The 14,811-nt window shown below is 41.1% G+C and overlaps 1 protein-coding gene across 1 annotated transcript in view; it reads left to right on the forward strand.

The window, feature by feature from the left end:
- Positions 1-14,811, forward strand: part of LOC128379288 (potassium channel subfamily T member 2) — a 35,121-nt gene that overhangs the window by 5,775 nt on the left and 14,535 nt on the right. The window contains exons 2-10 of the mRNA XM_053338911.1: positions 6,175-6,254; positions 6,925-7,027; positions 8,260-8,308; positions 9,194-9,253; positions 9,982-10,056; positions 10,244-10,327; positions 10,761-10,855; positions 11,555-11,735; positions 13,994-14,158. Of these exons, the coding sequence (XP_053194886.1) occupies positions 6,175-6,254; positions 6,925-7,027; positions 8,260-8,308; positions 9,194-9,253; positions 9,982-10,056; positions 10,244-10,327; positions 10,761-10,855; positions 11,555-11,735; positions 13,994-14,158 (892 nt within the window). The remainder of the gene's footprint in view (positions 1-6,174; positions 6,255-6,924; positions 7,028-8,259; positions 8,309-9,193; positions 9,254-9,981; positions 10,057-10,243; positions 10,328-10,760; positions 10,856-11,554; positions 11,736-13,993; positions 14,159-14,811) is intronic.

The following is a 14,811-nucleotide window of genomic DNA, read 5'->3' on the forward strand; positions in this document are numbered from 1 at the left end:
TAGGGTAATAAAACCAATGCATCTGGCCTGATGAATCGTCCATCCTATTAATTAAAAGAAAGCCTCTAAAAACAACATCCTAATTAATATTGGCGAATAGGAAAGGTTGCAAGTAGGGCCGCACTTTAAAGACAGGTCTGTTTGGGAACAAATGAAAGGTCATAGTGGGAGGATGGAGGGCTCATGTATGGTCTTAATGTGCACTGCTGACGCCTGTGAGAAGGCTGTATACAGTACAAGGAAGGCATTACCTGAAGGCAGAGTGAGAGACACTACAGTTTGTCGCACACAACCAGAGTTTATTAAATTAGAGTTTTTTTGTTCTTCGTACTCCAGCAACCTCTGCATCCTCTGGCTACATGTATATAATTTAATATATAAACTAAAACATATTAGAGCTAAAGATAGTGGATAGATATTAAAGCTATAGCCTTTCTCATTGTTAGCACTGATAAGCAATAGCCTGAGGCTGTATAGAGAACAGCCTTCACAGAGTCACTGAAGGGTGTGTCCCTCAGGGTCAGCTTTCCTTCTTCATGGTTCTTTCATTTTTAGAGCTTTTTTTTAGCAACCACTGGGCTTTAATAAGCTAGATATTGAATTACCCAACCTTCCTTACGGTTAGACAAACACTGTCAACACTTAAGAGCCTTCCTGCTGTGGATACTGACACAGCCATGGGGCTGACTAGCATGTGTCCGAGCACTTCTGGGCTCCGGCGGTGTTCAATGTTGCTGGAAGGCCCTGTGGTATCAGAGTGGGGGCAGGGAGCTGCTGTGCCACGCTGTTGTGAGGGGATCACAAAGACTGTTGTCCACTGATCGCAGCTCCCTTATTCCCAAATTGTGTTAGCTTAATACGCCACAGGAGTTGTCTTTCAAATCCAGGCGGTTATAGAGATACAAGGGATAGGCAATAGAGACGGCTTCTCATGTTTCATTCCTCTCGCGTTGAACTTGTCATTCTCAAAGCGGCTGTTCAAAGATGACTTTAAAGAAGGTTGATATTTCACGTTGATTTGATCTCACACTAAATGTCTGCGCATATCTGAAGCTAATCGACGGGGACGGGGAGATAGAATGTCATTTGATGGCTTTTAATAGAGTTGTGCACCAATTAAGACCTATTTTGTTTCATGAAAGAGATGTTTTTTGTGAGAAAATCATCTCTTAAGGGAATCATGCAGTGCTTTTCTTCAAATCTCTTGAAATCTTTCTTCCACTGAAACAACTGCTCTCTGCAGTTTTTTCCTTCAGTTAAACAATGGAGACATTGTGTCAATTGGTCCTCTGATTCACACTATGTAGTGAATGATCATTTCAGCAGAGAATGAGGCAAGTTCGGTTACGTCAGGCAGTGGTTTCAGAAAGGGTTGGGGCACTTCCACTGATGATGTATGGAAAGTTTTAATCCCTGGGAACCCAGAGGTTGGTCAGGAAATGGCTCTGCGTAAAGGCTACAGAGCACGCTTACTTACTGTCGATAATGTAGGATACATTACACGTTTCAGGGTAATGATGCCCATCATTTGCTTTCTGTGCTTCTCCCAGGCTGGTTTGATAGAGGTCATTGTTGGAGGCTATGTATGCATGTATGAAAGTATACATAGCAGATAAAATGATAGAAAGTCACAGACTGGTTGATTTTCTCCCTTAAAGAGACCAACAGAGAATATTGAAATGTCTCTGTCATCATTAAGGTATTATGAAAATATTTACTTTTGTCATGGAAAGTAAAAATCCATGTCATGGCAGCAATGAGTGGTATTAATAACATTTGATGTTCTTTTCATCTGACATTGTCAGTTCTAAAAGAAAAATGTGCCTTTTACCACAAGGAAAGGGTCTTTTTCTTTAGGGGGGATGTGAACGTATACATATGCTCCTTTTTCTTTTCTTCTTTTTCATTTCTTCTTCTCCATCTGCCATCAACCCAGTCAAATATGTGATGGTTGTGTATCTGGGTCAGGGACACGCTGTCTTTTCAACCATTGGTTGGATGTAGCAGAAAACACCTTCTCTTAAGCTGTTAGAGTGGCCCTGTGGTGAGGTGCAATTTATTTGCCTCTTGTCATCCCTTTGAATTTCTCCTACCCTCATTGGTAGTCTGTGTATATTATTATTGCAGTTGTTTGCGTGCTTCTTATACTGTCTTTCCTATTTCAGATGTGTCAATAGCTTCTTAATGTTTCCATTTGTGCACTCTGATTTTAAACGTTTAAAACAGAGCTGCAATTATTTTCGATTAATCTGAAATTTTGTTTTGTCTATAAAATTTCAGAAACTGGTGAAATCTTTAAATGTGTTGTTTTGTCCAACCAACAATCCACAATCCAAAAATGTGTCAGTTTACTACCATTGCTATCAATCATTACTAGGACTGCAACTAAGGATAACTTTCATTATTGATTCATTTTGCAATTGTTTTTTCAATTAGTTAGTTAATAGTTTAGTCAATGAAATGCTAAAAAAGTGACACACTTTTCTAGAAGCATGATGTCTTCAGTTTTCTTGTTTTGTCTGAATAACAAGAGATGCACCAACCTAACCATTTAAGTCCCAATACGTCACCTGGGCTTTGGGTATCTGATACTGATCTGATGTTTAATAAGCTGTATGCGTCACTATGTGCAAAACACTGGTATCATTCTTCTATGTGTAAGGCAACATCTGGCTTCATTTAAACAATGATTTTATAACTATCTAAAACAAAATGTAACAAAGAAAGACAAATATATAAATTTACTGAAATGCTTTTTATTAAAATAATGGTATCAAATTCCAGGTTGGCCCAGAACGTCACAGATAGCCGATTCATCTATTTGCGTCTGTACATCTCTATGAATAACACTCTCAAATGTTAAAGATTTTCAATTAACTGCACATATATATTATGATTCATTATCTGCCCAATTACTATTCAATTAATTGACTAATTGTTGCAGCTCTATTCCCTAATCTGTACAACTTGGAAAGATGTGTGATATAAATGCCAACACATTCATTTGTCCTCATTTCCATATCAAGGCTGTCTCAATAAGGCAGTGTGGATGTGGTGGGCAGCAAACACACTGTACCTGAGCTTGTAACTACATTTAGAAATTATTTTTATTTTGAAATTATGATCATTTGAATACCTCCCTTTGTTTAAATGTTGATTCTGGATTATTTTTATTTTTATTTTTATATTTTTATATAGAGAATAAACCTTAATGTGACTACTGATTTTTCCTGTGAGATTTAATGGGTAGAATATTTCACTTGATTACCTTATTTCTTTTTTTTCCCACTTCACTGGTGTGAATACTATTTCTGAGTTGTGTGTGGAGGTTGTGATGAGCTGATGCTGTGCTGCTGTGCATGCATAGATTTGGATTTCTTTAGTCTCTTCCACTGTGTCATTAGATGGCCAGTGCTGTGTCATTATACAGCACAGGCATGGGTGGAAGCAGCAGGAGAACAAGGTTTATCTTTCTCTCTCTCTCTCTCTCTCTCTCTCTCTCTCTCTCTCTCTCTCTCTCTCTCTCTCTCTCTCTCTCTCTCTCTCTCTCTCTCTCTCTCTCTAACTCTCTCTCCCTAAGAGCCTCCTCCGCATGTCCTCCTCTGTCTGTCTGTACATCTATCTGTGTCTGTTTATCTGTCTGTATTTTTGTCTGCTCTCTCTCTCTCTCTCTCTCTCTCTCTCTCTCTCTCTCTCTCTCTCTCTCTCTCTCGCTCTCTCTCCCTCTCTCTCTCTCTCTCTCTCTCTCTCCCTCTCTCTCTCTCTCTCTCTCTCTCTCTCTCCTCTCCCCCCCCCCCCCCCTCTCTGTGTCTATCTTTCACACTCCACCTCTCAGACTGTAATTGCAAATGCAGAAATGCAAGTCTTCCTCAGTCTCAGGTTTGAAATGTTACGCTGTGCCCCTTTCTTCATTTTCTCTCGTTTCCAGCTGTTAAAGCTGCTGTTTTTGCTTTAAAGCTATATTCTCTTAGTTTCAGAGAGGGGCCGGTTTTGGGGTTATTCCATCATATCACTGAAATGGTTGTTTTCTTCATAAAGCAATATGACAACATTATTTTCTCTGCACAGCAGTGTCCCAGAGTAGTTTTTCCTCAACAATTATATAATAATTCACTTTCCTTGTGTTTTTTGAACGATATAAAGCTGATATGTGGCTCGCCCAGAGGTGCCACTATTATGTGCTTGTGTGTCTTTTGTTTTGAAATAACACTCTTTACGAGTTTTTAATCCCGACTCTCAATCTCAATCCAACAGCTCAACTATTTATTGGGCTATATTTCAGTTTTACTTTTCTTCTTCTGTTGTACACTCAAGTGGAAAAGCTCTCGCTTAGAGAAGCACACGAAGGGCAAAATGACCTCTACAATTATCCTCTTCCACTGGGGAAGCTATCACAGGTTCTTCTAGCATTTTAAGAGGCTTTAAGAGGACTCTGATGAATAGAGGAAGGCGTGGATGGTTGGATTTAAGAACGCCATCTAAAAGTCTTACGACAATTACAAAGAAACAAGAAACAGATTTAGCAAAGAAAAGAAATACTGTCATGGTAAGACATGGATTTGATTGTAAAATATGAAATTTATAGCAAACATTTTCCCATTTTTGGTTCATTATGAGGATGATAACCCAAAACTTGACACAGCAGAACTCTTCAGAAGCAGAGAAGAAGCAACACGTTTTTATATAATGCATTTGGATGTGTACTTGAATACAGGTTGGCTTTGGTTCTTCCTAAGTGGAAAGGTTGGGAAGGGTACATTTGATGTTTCAATGTGTTACAGATTACCCTCTTTACATTGTAATAATAACTTCAATCGTCTTGATAGCATCATCACTTTAATGAATGTGAAGCTGTTTTCTAATCAAAAGGTGCAATTACACATCCTTGGGCTTTCATGAGCCTGGCGAGCTCTGCATATCGACATGTTTTTCTGTTTTCCATGAGTGCAAAAGAATTATTGTCAGCATGCTGCTGAGTGAAGAGGGAGTCATCAACAAGTTACAGCGGGGATATCAGCTCCGATGGCTGAAAACACTTCACAAGTATATGTTTGCTCACATCTGCTCATGTGAGAGGGAGGGAAAAGACAACGAATCCTGCGTTGCTATGGCAACAAAGAGGAAAGTAACCCCCTCAGCCCCCAAATGTTGCTGGGAATGTGTGGCGCTGTTTTGATCTGTGTGTCTGACCATGTGGGTTGATGGTAGCATCACTCTGGAACCCTTGGAAGACCCCCCCCAACCCCCCAACCCCCCAACCCCACCCCAACCCCCCTCTTTCTCCCCACAACCACCTTCCTCTTCCTGTGGACAGGAGAATAGATTGCCAACGTTGTTCTTCTCTTTCATCTGTCTGTGCGTTGTGAGGAGACCACCAGTGAGCCGAGTCTGGTGTTTTTCATCCTCGACCTGAGTCATCCACTCTTGCCTCCACAGGATGAAAGGAGAGCTACTGAGAAGTCTCCCCTGAGGTGGTCAGACAGGAAATACAGTCACCGTCAGTCTGGCTGGTTATGTGTCTGTACACATGTAAGGGCTGTCTCAAGAGTGTCTCTGTGCCATTTTCATCACGTCTCTCCATGAGCGTCCATGTCAGATGGGCGTATGAATGGTCTAATAATCCTAATAACTCTGTTGCAGGTGTGTGTTATAGCCTGTGTGTACAGTATGTGTGCGTGTCCCTCTAACAGGAGGGTGCCAGAATGGAAAGGGAAAAAGAGCAGTAATTATGGCCTCCCATGTTCAGCAGAAACATCAGAGGGAAGTAATTTGTTGCTCTATATTTAATCAGTGGAGATAACGAGACTGACTGCAGCTGTCTGGGCCTATGGGCAGGCGGACAAGCAGGAACACCATTTCCTCCAAAACCCATTAGTCTTTAATGTAGCAAGCCACAGTGTCTTATTTCCATACTTTTCATTGTTCAAATAATCATTATCACCGTTTCTATCTCCAATTGGCCCAATTGAACACTTTTTCTTCCTCACCTTTATGCTATTCCCTTCAATTTCCTAGCCCTCTACTTGCTCCCTCTCTTCAGTTTTTTGATTTGACTCTATAAAATAAGTATCTTATTTTTTTGTCATCTGCAGCACCTTGCAGTGTACCTTTCTCCTTACTTCCTCTGCACCCTCCTCATCTCTGTCTCTGCTCATCTCTCTATCCCTCTCTTAGGGTGCAGGTAGAGTTCTATGTGAATGAGAACACTTTCAAGGAGCGCCTCAAGCTGTTCTTCATCAAAAACCAAAGATCCAGTGAGTTGTTCAGTTGTTTGGGGTCTTTGTCCGTTACTAGTTGCGTACATTTCCTGCCTGTTGTCTGTTTTTCTCCACATGAAGTTGCCCTTAGTTTTGATGGCGGCGATGTGATTTATTTTAACGTGTGAAGTGACGTCATTCTTGCTCTGCATTTCATCACTATTTTGTTAGCTTCTTTTTCATTGTCCTTCTTTACGTTTAAAGAGCACTCTTCTCATATGCTTCAAAGAATTTTTAAAAATGGACCCTTAACAGGTGTATATGTCAGCTTTATGCTATTGTACTCAGTTTGTTTAGTATTTAAATTCATTAATTTATGTGATCCTTTTTAACAAAGGGTTAATTACTGGTTAAATAACTGAGCTGTAAGGATTAACATTCAGCAGTATCATTTTAAATGTAATTTTCTGCACTGTCAGTCAACTGTGGCTGCACTTGCTTAATTAAAACGACGTGATGAATTGTGTTTTGAAGAATAGGCAAACTTTTTTGTTGATGAAAGTAAATTGCTTATGAGCTGCTATTGCTTTCCCAGAGCTACTCTTTTTTTTCCTGTGTCACTTTTTTAAAATAACACAAACACAATTACAACATTTTTCATCATTTTTTAAAATAAATGTGGCTGCTGATAGTTATTTTTAATGGCTGTCCTCTTTTTGCATTGCAGGTCTGCGGGTGCGAATGTTCAACTTTGCACTCAAAGTGCTGAGCTGCCTCCTCTACATTGTCAGAGTCCTGTTGGACAATCCGCAAGACAAAAGACATGACTGGTGAGCGAAACAGTGATAAGAAGAGCTTAATGAGGCGAAACAAAGTCTCAGTGAGTGTTGAGGCCTGCTAACAGGAGCAAGTACACTAGGTCAATAGATGAGATAACGTTGTGTATAGTGTATCCCTTAAAAGGATTGGATGTGAGATTATGCGGGGGAGAAGACAGGGAGCAGAGATGCAATCAGGAAAGTAAACTGATAATTTTGGTCTGAGTAGTGGCTCGGTCCAGGTTGGTTTGGTGAGAGGAGCTTAAAGAGAAGTTCCTTTCGTTGACATTTTTGTGGTTTCCCCCCCTGCAGCATGAGTGGAGTGAACTGCACCAAACAAAACGTATCATCCCGTCCCTTGAGTGAGTTTGACTGGTAAGCATATGAGTCTCTAATTAGGAGTGATGACTTCAGCCTATAGACCAGGATCATGAAACCGCACACCCTTGAGGACTAGCATTCCCAACAGCGGCCCAATGGTCGGAAACGTTGTGTAACACAATCAATGAAACTTCACTTAACTGATACAATTCACAATCCTTATATTGAGCATCACAGATCCACATTCATTTATCACAATCCAACCGTATGAGTTACCTGTCAACATAATATGTGTGTAGTGCCTGTGCAGCCTAATCAACAGCGATCTAGTGGATATAAAGCATGTAATATACAACAGCAGAGATAGAAAACCAGGAAGTGTACATGGACCTGAGGCTATGCCATGTCTCCTGCTCTGGGACCTATTGATCTAATTGGTGGCTGGTGACACTGGCTAAGCTCTGGCTCCAAATGAATAAGGAGCCTGACAGCGTGAGCTCAGGAAAGGGATGGGCCACCTCCTGCTCCAGGCAGCAGACTCGTAGGAGCAAATCATAGCACAGGCAGGCAAGAAGCCATGATAAGCCCCAGGGTGTCTTTGCGGAGAGAAAAAAAGGCCTTTCTCACACAATAGGGCTGTAAATTTCCATTTGACTGTGTGAATATTACTTTTCTCCTACAATATGAGCACATCGGCAGCTGTGCACTCCACTGTTGTAAACAGCACAATTAAGTTTAATGTCATGACATGAGTTGTGTTTATGGTTCTTGTTGAAAGTCATTGCATTTGGCAGAAGAATCATTTTAATAGCTTGTCCATTTTAGCAGGTAGCAGGCTTTGTCTCATTTTTGTTGTTGTTTTTTGTATTTGGCTACATCTCTTTCCTCTGCTGTGTATTCTTTCCTTTTCTTTCGCTCTGCAGGAAACTGATCATCTGGGTGGATAGACCTCTACCGCTGTGGGCACTGCAGGTCAGATAGATCAGCATTCTTGTGTAAACACGACCCTTGTCTATTTACACATACATCTGCATACATGAATGCACACACACATACAGGTGCACATCATACTATCTGCCTTCCCTATGCTTTATTGGTGATTTATTTAAGTCATCATCATTTCAGGACTTGAATAAATTATAATCAGCTCATTCTACTCATCACATATTTACACGTTACACAAGGTATTATTACACACACACACACACAGCACTTATACATGCTCACAATCAGACACAGCAGACAGTGTCTTGCTTCACTTAAACCTGTTCTCTCTGACGCTCAATCATCAGCACGCCTACTGAATCCACCCACGCTCTCCTCTTCCATCTCTGCGACTCCTAATTTCTCTATGCTCTGGTCTCGCTCCCACTATCTCTGTGTGTCTGCCCTCCCTCTAAGTCTGTATCTCTATTTCTCTCTTATATTCATTGCACTTCAAAGTAGCTTTATTAGCATCAAAGTTTCAAGAACAATGTTGCAAAAACATTAAAGTACAATTTGTTCAAATATTTGGACTGTAATATGAATACTATTTTTAATACTATAATACTATATAATAATACTATATTTGGACAGTAATATGAATACTAGTACAGTAATATGAATACTCAACACACAACATTAATATATAAATCTCTCTTTGAAATCTTAAATTCTTAAAGAAAGTGCATTTCTATCCAACCTCCACTCTTGAATAGTGACCACATACTAGCATACTGGTTTTGTTGCTATGATTTTATGTGTTGTCCTTTTTCAATTGCTAATCTCTCTCTCTCCGTCTCTCTCTCTCTCTCTCTCTCTCTCTCTCTCTCTCTCTCTCTCTCTCTCTCTCTCTCTCTCCCTCTCTCGTTGCAGGTCCTTGTGGCTTTCATCAGCTTTTCTGAAACTATGTTGCTCGTGTATCTCAGCTACAAGGTGAATTACTAAAAGCCCCCAACAGTCAGTCTTGAGTTCTGTTGTAATGTCTGTCACTATGATGTTGACATGTGTGCCATGTGTGACATGCCTGAGGGCTATGTTTTTTTACCACCTTGTCCGCCTTTGTATGTTCTCTTCATTAAACTGAAGTTTTCCTTTCTCCCCTGATGCTACTCCTTTGCTATTGCATTTGGAAAGCATGCCAGCAGGCCTTGAGGCTTCCTCAGCACTGTCCTGACACATCAGAAAGACTTTAGGGGAGGCCCCTGTGCTGCTGCAATGGGGTGCCGATCCATCAACTGGTGGCCCTGCCTTTGATGTATTTGACACTATAAGCCTATGAAGGGCTCGATCTGCAGATTACTCTGGAGGCTAGAGGCCTTAGCATTTAAAGCTGACTGATTCCTGTGGACATACTCTGTGCCTTTCCACCTACACTAGTCAGATTCAGGTCAGCCATATGCAGGCGGCCGACACATAAAAACAGCCATGGTTGACACCTTAACTGAATGGCAGAGCTTAGTGGAAAATGAGTGATGCTGCTTGTCTCTCAAAGGGCACAAGGGAGTTGTATAACCCTTATACATCCCAATCTATTCTATGGTGCAAAAGCTGGTCAATTTGTCCCCTTCCACTCTCTACAATTGGGCCTGTTATGCGGTAATCCCCCGAGGTCGCCATGACAATGGAATTTCCTGACCCCTGTGTGTGGTTTGTGTTTCCAGGGCAACGTTTGGGAGCAAGTATTACGTGTCCCCTTCATTCTGGAGATGATCAGCGCCGTTCCCTTCATGATCACTGTGAGTGGAAGGATATTGCGTTACTGAGTACTGACAGCAGTGGGACTCTGTCAGGCAGCCGTTTGTTTTGGCCATGATGTGTGTCCCATCCCCCACCGTGGAGCACACATCACATGTTTGATACCTGTTACTAATGCAGAAAGGCTGGCAGGCATATGCTCACACAGCTGCTTTCTCTGTTTGACAGGTGATTCTGCCCTCCTTCAGAAATCTCTTCATCCCTGTATTTCTGAACTGCTGGCTGGCCAAGCACGCTTTGGAGAACATGATAGTGAGCGAAGCATCTCCCCATCCAATTTTTCCATTACTTTCATTTCAACACCTCTTTTATGTTATCCTGTTGGCATGCAATTGCTCATCTTTGTCTCTGCTGTTTCACCTCACCAGCTTTATCTTAAACATTGTGTCATGAAGGTAAATCAGTCAGAATATTTTAACTTCAGATGTCTTATGATACCCACCCATTGAAGTTTGTCTCACATTTATAATACCCCTACCTATACCTGTCTCCCCTTCTGCTCCATATGGTCATTCCATTACACTATTCATCTTCTTTTTCACTACATTTTTATATTTAATCTAGTGTTTTTGTTGTCTTTTTGTCTATCCATCACTACTTTTGATCCAAATTTTATACTTTAATAACAACAGCAGGGTTGTTGTCGCTTTCATGCATTTACCGGCATCTTTCACTCTGTCTACAGAATGATCTCCACAGGGCGATCCAGCGAACTCACTCAGCCATGTTTAACCAGGTGGTGATACTCATCAGCACACTGGTCTGTCTCATGTTTACGTGGTGGGTACCCACTCTGCTGAAACTAAACTGAGAGGGGGGATGGGGGAAACAAGGGAAGGGGAGAGAGAAATGAGAGGTATCAGATCAAGCTGTAGCAGGAAGTGAAGGGTTTCACAGCTTTGTATAGGGTGAGGAAAGGAGCGGAAAGAGGTGAAATAGCCAAGAGACACAAAGTAATAATGTGACAACTCCAGAAAAAAAGAAACATTAAAATGGTGCTCTTTCATTTAAGATAGAGAAAGACTGTAAGCAGGAATTGAATTGGTAACTGTGAGAGTGAGATAGTGCTCTGAAATGACAACTGGCAATTGCTTCAGTGCAACAGAGGATGTGTCAACTCGCTGCATGTTTGGTGTGAAAGCCTCAGCTAATTCAGAAGATCCTACACAGAGCATGAATTAAGCTCTCTGGCCATTTCAGTGTTGACATTTTCCCTGTTGACTCATCTGTTCCTTAAAGATCACGATAATACGCATAGCTTGCACTCACACACTTACTTACAGAAATGCACAATGTTCCAAATAGGTGCTCCAGCATGCATCCACCCCCATCACTGCATAGAGTCACACAGTCCCTGATAGGCATGAAAGACAGCTCTCAACATGTAATGGCCCCCACAGGCACCTATCCTTCACCCAGCATATGTAGTCGCAGTGACGCTCACTCCTTTTTTGTACTGTATCTTTGCTACTTTGCCAGCATCTGTGGTATCCAACACCTTGAACGAGCGGGCAACAACCTGACCTTGTTCGACTCGCTCTACTTCTGTGTGGTCACCTTCTCCACGGTGGGCTTTGGAGATGTAACGCCCCAGATCTGGCCTTCACAGCTCCTGGTGGTCATCATGATCTTTGTGGCACTCATCGTGCTTCCCATCCAGGTGAGAACTAATGGTGATAACCTTTTAATTGTGCTGCACATTTCAAAGTAGATAACAAAAAGAATGTGAACAATAGTGAATGTAATGCAGTGTAACAAACACATCACCATACCAACGGAAAGCTTTAAAAGTGAGTTTTTAAAAAGTAATCCAACAAGCTTTTGAAGGTTAAAAAACCCATTTCACTCATCTTATATTTTATTTTTTCTTTGGGAGCAGCCAGGCTGCAGCTGGGACTTTCTCATTAACACCAGGCACAGATGCCATAGATAAAAATTTTAAATCTCACCTAAAATTAAAAAATAGAATGGATTTTCAGCACGCAGAAGACAGTTTGTTTTCCTTGGTAAGCTCATTACAATGAAGTTTTCTCTTATATATTCCCCCTCACTCAAGAATGTGATGACTCATTGCGTCCTACGTAGATTTATAACACTATCTTTACTCAAATCCCCAAATCTCTCTTCTGTTATTAAGCTGCTCCACAGAGGGACGTCATGACAGAAAACTAGAGGAAGCATCTGCACACACATACAGCACTGTTTGTGTTGTATGCACTGGGAATGATAAAAACACCTTGACAAATGTATCAGCAGCACTTTGTAATGGTTTGGCCCATTTGTGTATCCCTGAGGTACCTTTGTGTCTCCTTAAAGATGTAAAAGTGCTAATAGGAGGAATATACTATACCTGTATGAGAGGGCCTCTCTGGGCAGGAAATCACACACATAACAATCATTAACAATCATGAACACTTCACAGATGATTTGGTTTACTCACATTCTTGTTTTGTTGTAAACTGGATTTCTTTTTTCATGATACATGTTTGATAGCATGGATGCCATGTCATCCTCCCTACTCCCTCTCACCATCTTTCATCCATAAATACCCCTTGACATTTAGAAACTGCCCCCTCCTAGCCCTAACCCCCCACCCCGTGTGTCTGTCTGACTCTGAGCCCTACCATAACCTGAGTCCTGCCATGACCATGGTCTCCAGGCTGCACAGGGGAGCCACAGAGCACATCAGGATTCAGCTGCTGTCTTTTTTGTACTGCTCTACTTTCCTGTTTTCCTTTATCTATGCACAACGCACTACAGGATATGTACCTTTTATATAATTGATAGTATTCTTACATTTATAAATCAGTTTCACCAGTCAGGCTGGCTGCACAAAAATGATGGCTGAATAAAACACTGTTGTCACACGGATACACATGGCCTGATGATGTTTTCCATCTTTAAGGCGCTGACATTATCTCAGCAAAAAATCAATCAGATTTATCTGCGACAAAATGATTACTTCCCAGAGTAAAACTGCGCACAATGAACTATGTCTATTGAATTGTGTTGACATGGCTGAGGAGCACATTTAGAAACACTGTCAAACCTTTGTTGCGATCGTTGCTACTCTAGAGCTGAGGAACTCCATTACGTCTGGCAGAGGGGTTCAATACATCAACTCGTCACCAGTTTAGTATCGACTTCAGGTCCCTTAAATCAAGAAGAATCTTGGAAACAAATTAAATGGAAATGAGATAAATGTGTGTGTCGCACCACTTTGTATTAATAAGGATAGTTTGGATTTTGGAGGAGCTATTCTTCCAAAGAACACGAGGTGAAACAAAGTTGCATCATGATGGTTCTTGCTGGACCAGCCAAAACCCCTAAAAGAAAGCAGAAAAAGATTCAATGAAGATAAATGTGTACCTTTGGGGTGAATGAGGTGGCAGGTGTACAAAGGGCATTCAGGGTCAAATGTGTGAGTCTCCTCTGCCAAAAACTAAAGTTATAACTGTAACTAGGGATATTTTTTTATTCATGCAGAGTTTAGGGAAACTTTTCCTCTTTCAACAAGCAACTCTTTGCAACAGTAAATTGTGCTAAAAATCAGTAAACAAATACAAAGTGTTTATTGAATTCTGGGACTCTTTATTGCATCTCCTCACCAGTACAATTATGAGACTTCCCACCATCCATCTATGCACTTGTTCCTCTCAAACACATTAATAAATCAATTTGCCCAAGCTTACTGTTATTTCCATTAATCTCTGCTATCATGTTCCATTCAGCCAACGTCCTCAACCAAATTTCCACTTGTCTTAATTCCCAGAAAACACTTTCCCTAATCAAACGGAAACATTATGTGGTATAAGGCATCCTTTTTCTTTTCTTATACCACCTGGCTCCTCCCTGTAATTTAGCTAACTTAATCCAGTTTCCATCTGTTGAATGTGATTGATGTCATCCTGAATGCAGTTTGAGCAGCTGGCCTTTCTGTGGATGGAGCGTCAGAAGTCCGGGGGGAACTACAGCCGCTACAGGGCGCAGACGGAGAAACACGTGGTGCTATGTGTCAGCTGTCTCAAGATCGACCTCCTCATGGACTTCCTCAATGAGTTCTTCGCTCATCCCCGACTACAGGTCTCTCCAAATGGCTTTAAGTAGGACAAGAGACTTTTGGTGGTCTCTGTGTGTCTGACTGTTGTCTGTAATCCTCTCCAGGAGCCTGAGCAGCTGAGGTTAAGGCAGAGGATTAATTCAGCAATAGCATGGATCAAACTGCTGTCTCATTCACATGGAAGCAGATGTGTATGTTTGTGTGAGGGCCCATCCATGTGTGCATGTCTCATTAATACTGTGTGTGGAAATCATTGTGATTGGGCCTCACTAGTTCTAAGCGGTAGTGTACAAGGTCAGTGAGTAGGGTTTTAGGGAGAACTAGGACCAGGTAATATTTGAAGTTAAACAACCCAATGATGAAACTTTTAGATGAGCAGTGAAACATGCTATGAGTCTAATTCCCTTTGATTTACTGTTTCCCTTTTAATATTTTATAAATTTAGATTATTACTACTCAATTACGTGTAGTCCTAGTCTAAATGACAACAGTGAAAGATTCTCTCTCAATTTACTTGGAAATGTGGTATTCATTCATTAAAATAAACACATATCTACATTTTACAACATTGCTTAGTCCCCATCTGAGAAGTTGTCTTTGGAAACCCTTCTGGAAAAGGACAGGCACTTTCAAGAAATACTTAACAGGTGATTGGATGAACCGTCTATTTATCAGC

The sequence above is a fragment of the Scomber japonicus genome, chromosome 18, assembly GCF_027409825.1.
Source record: "Scomber japonicus isolate fScoJap1 chromosome 18, fScoJap1.pri, whole genome shotgun sequence".
NCBI lineage: Eukaryota > Metazoa > Chordata > Actinopteri > Scombriformes > Scombridae > Scomber > Scomber japonicus.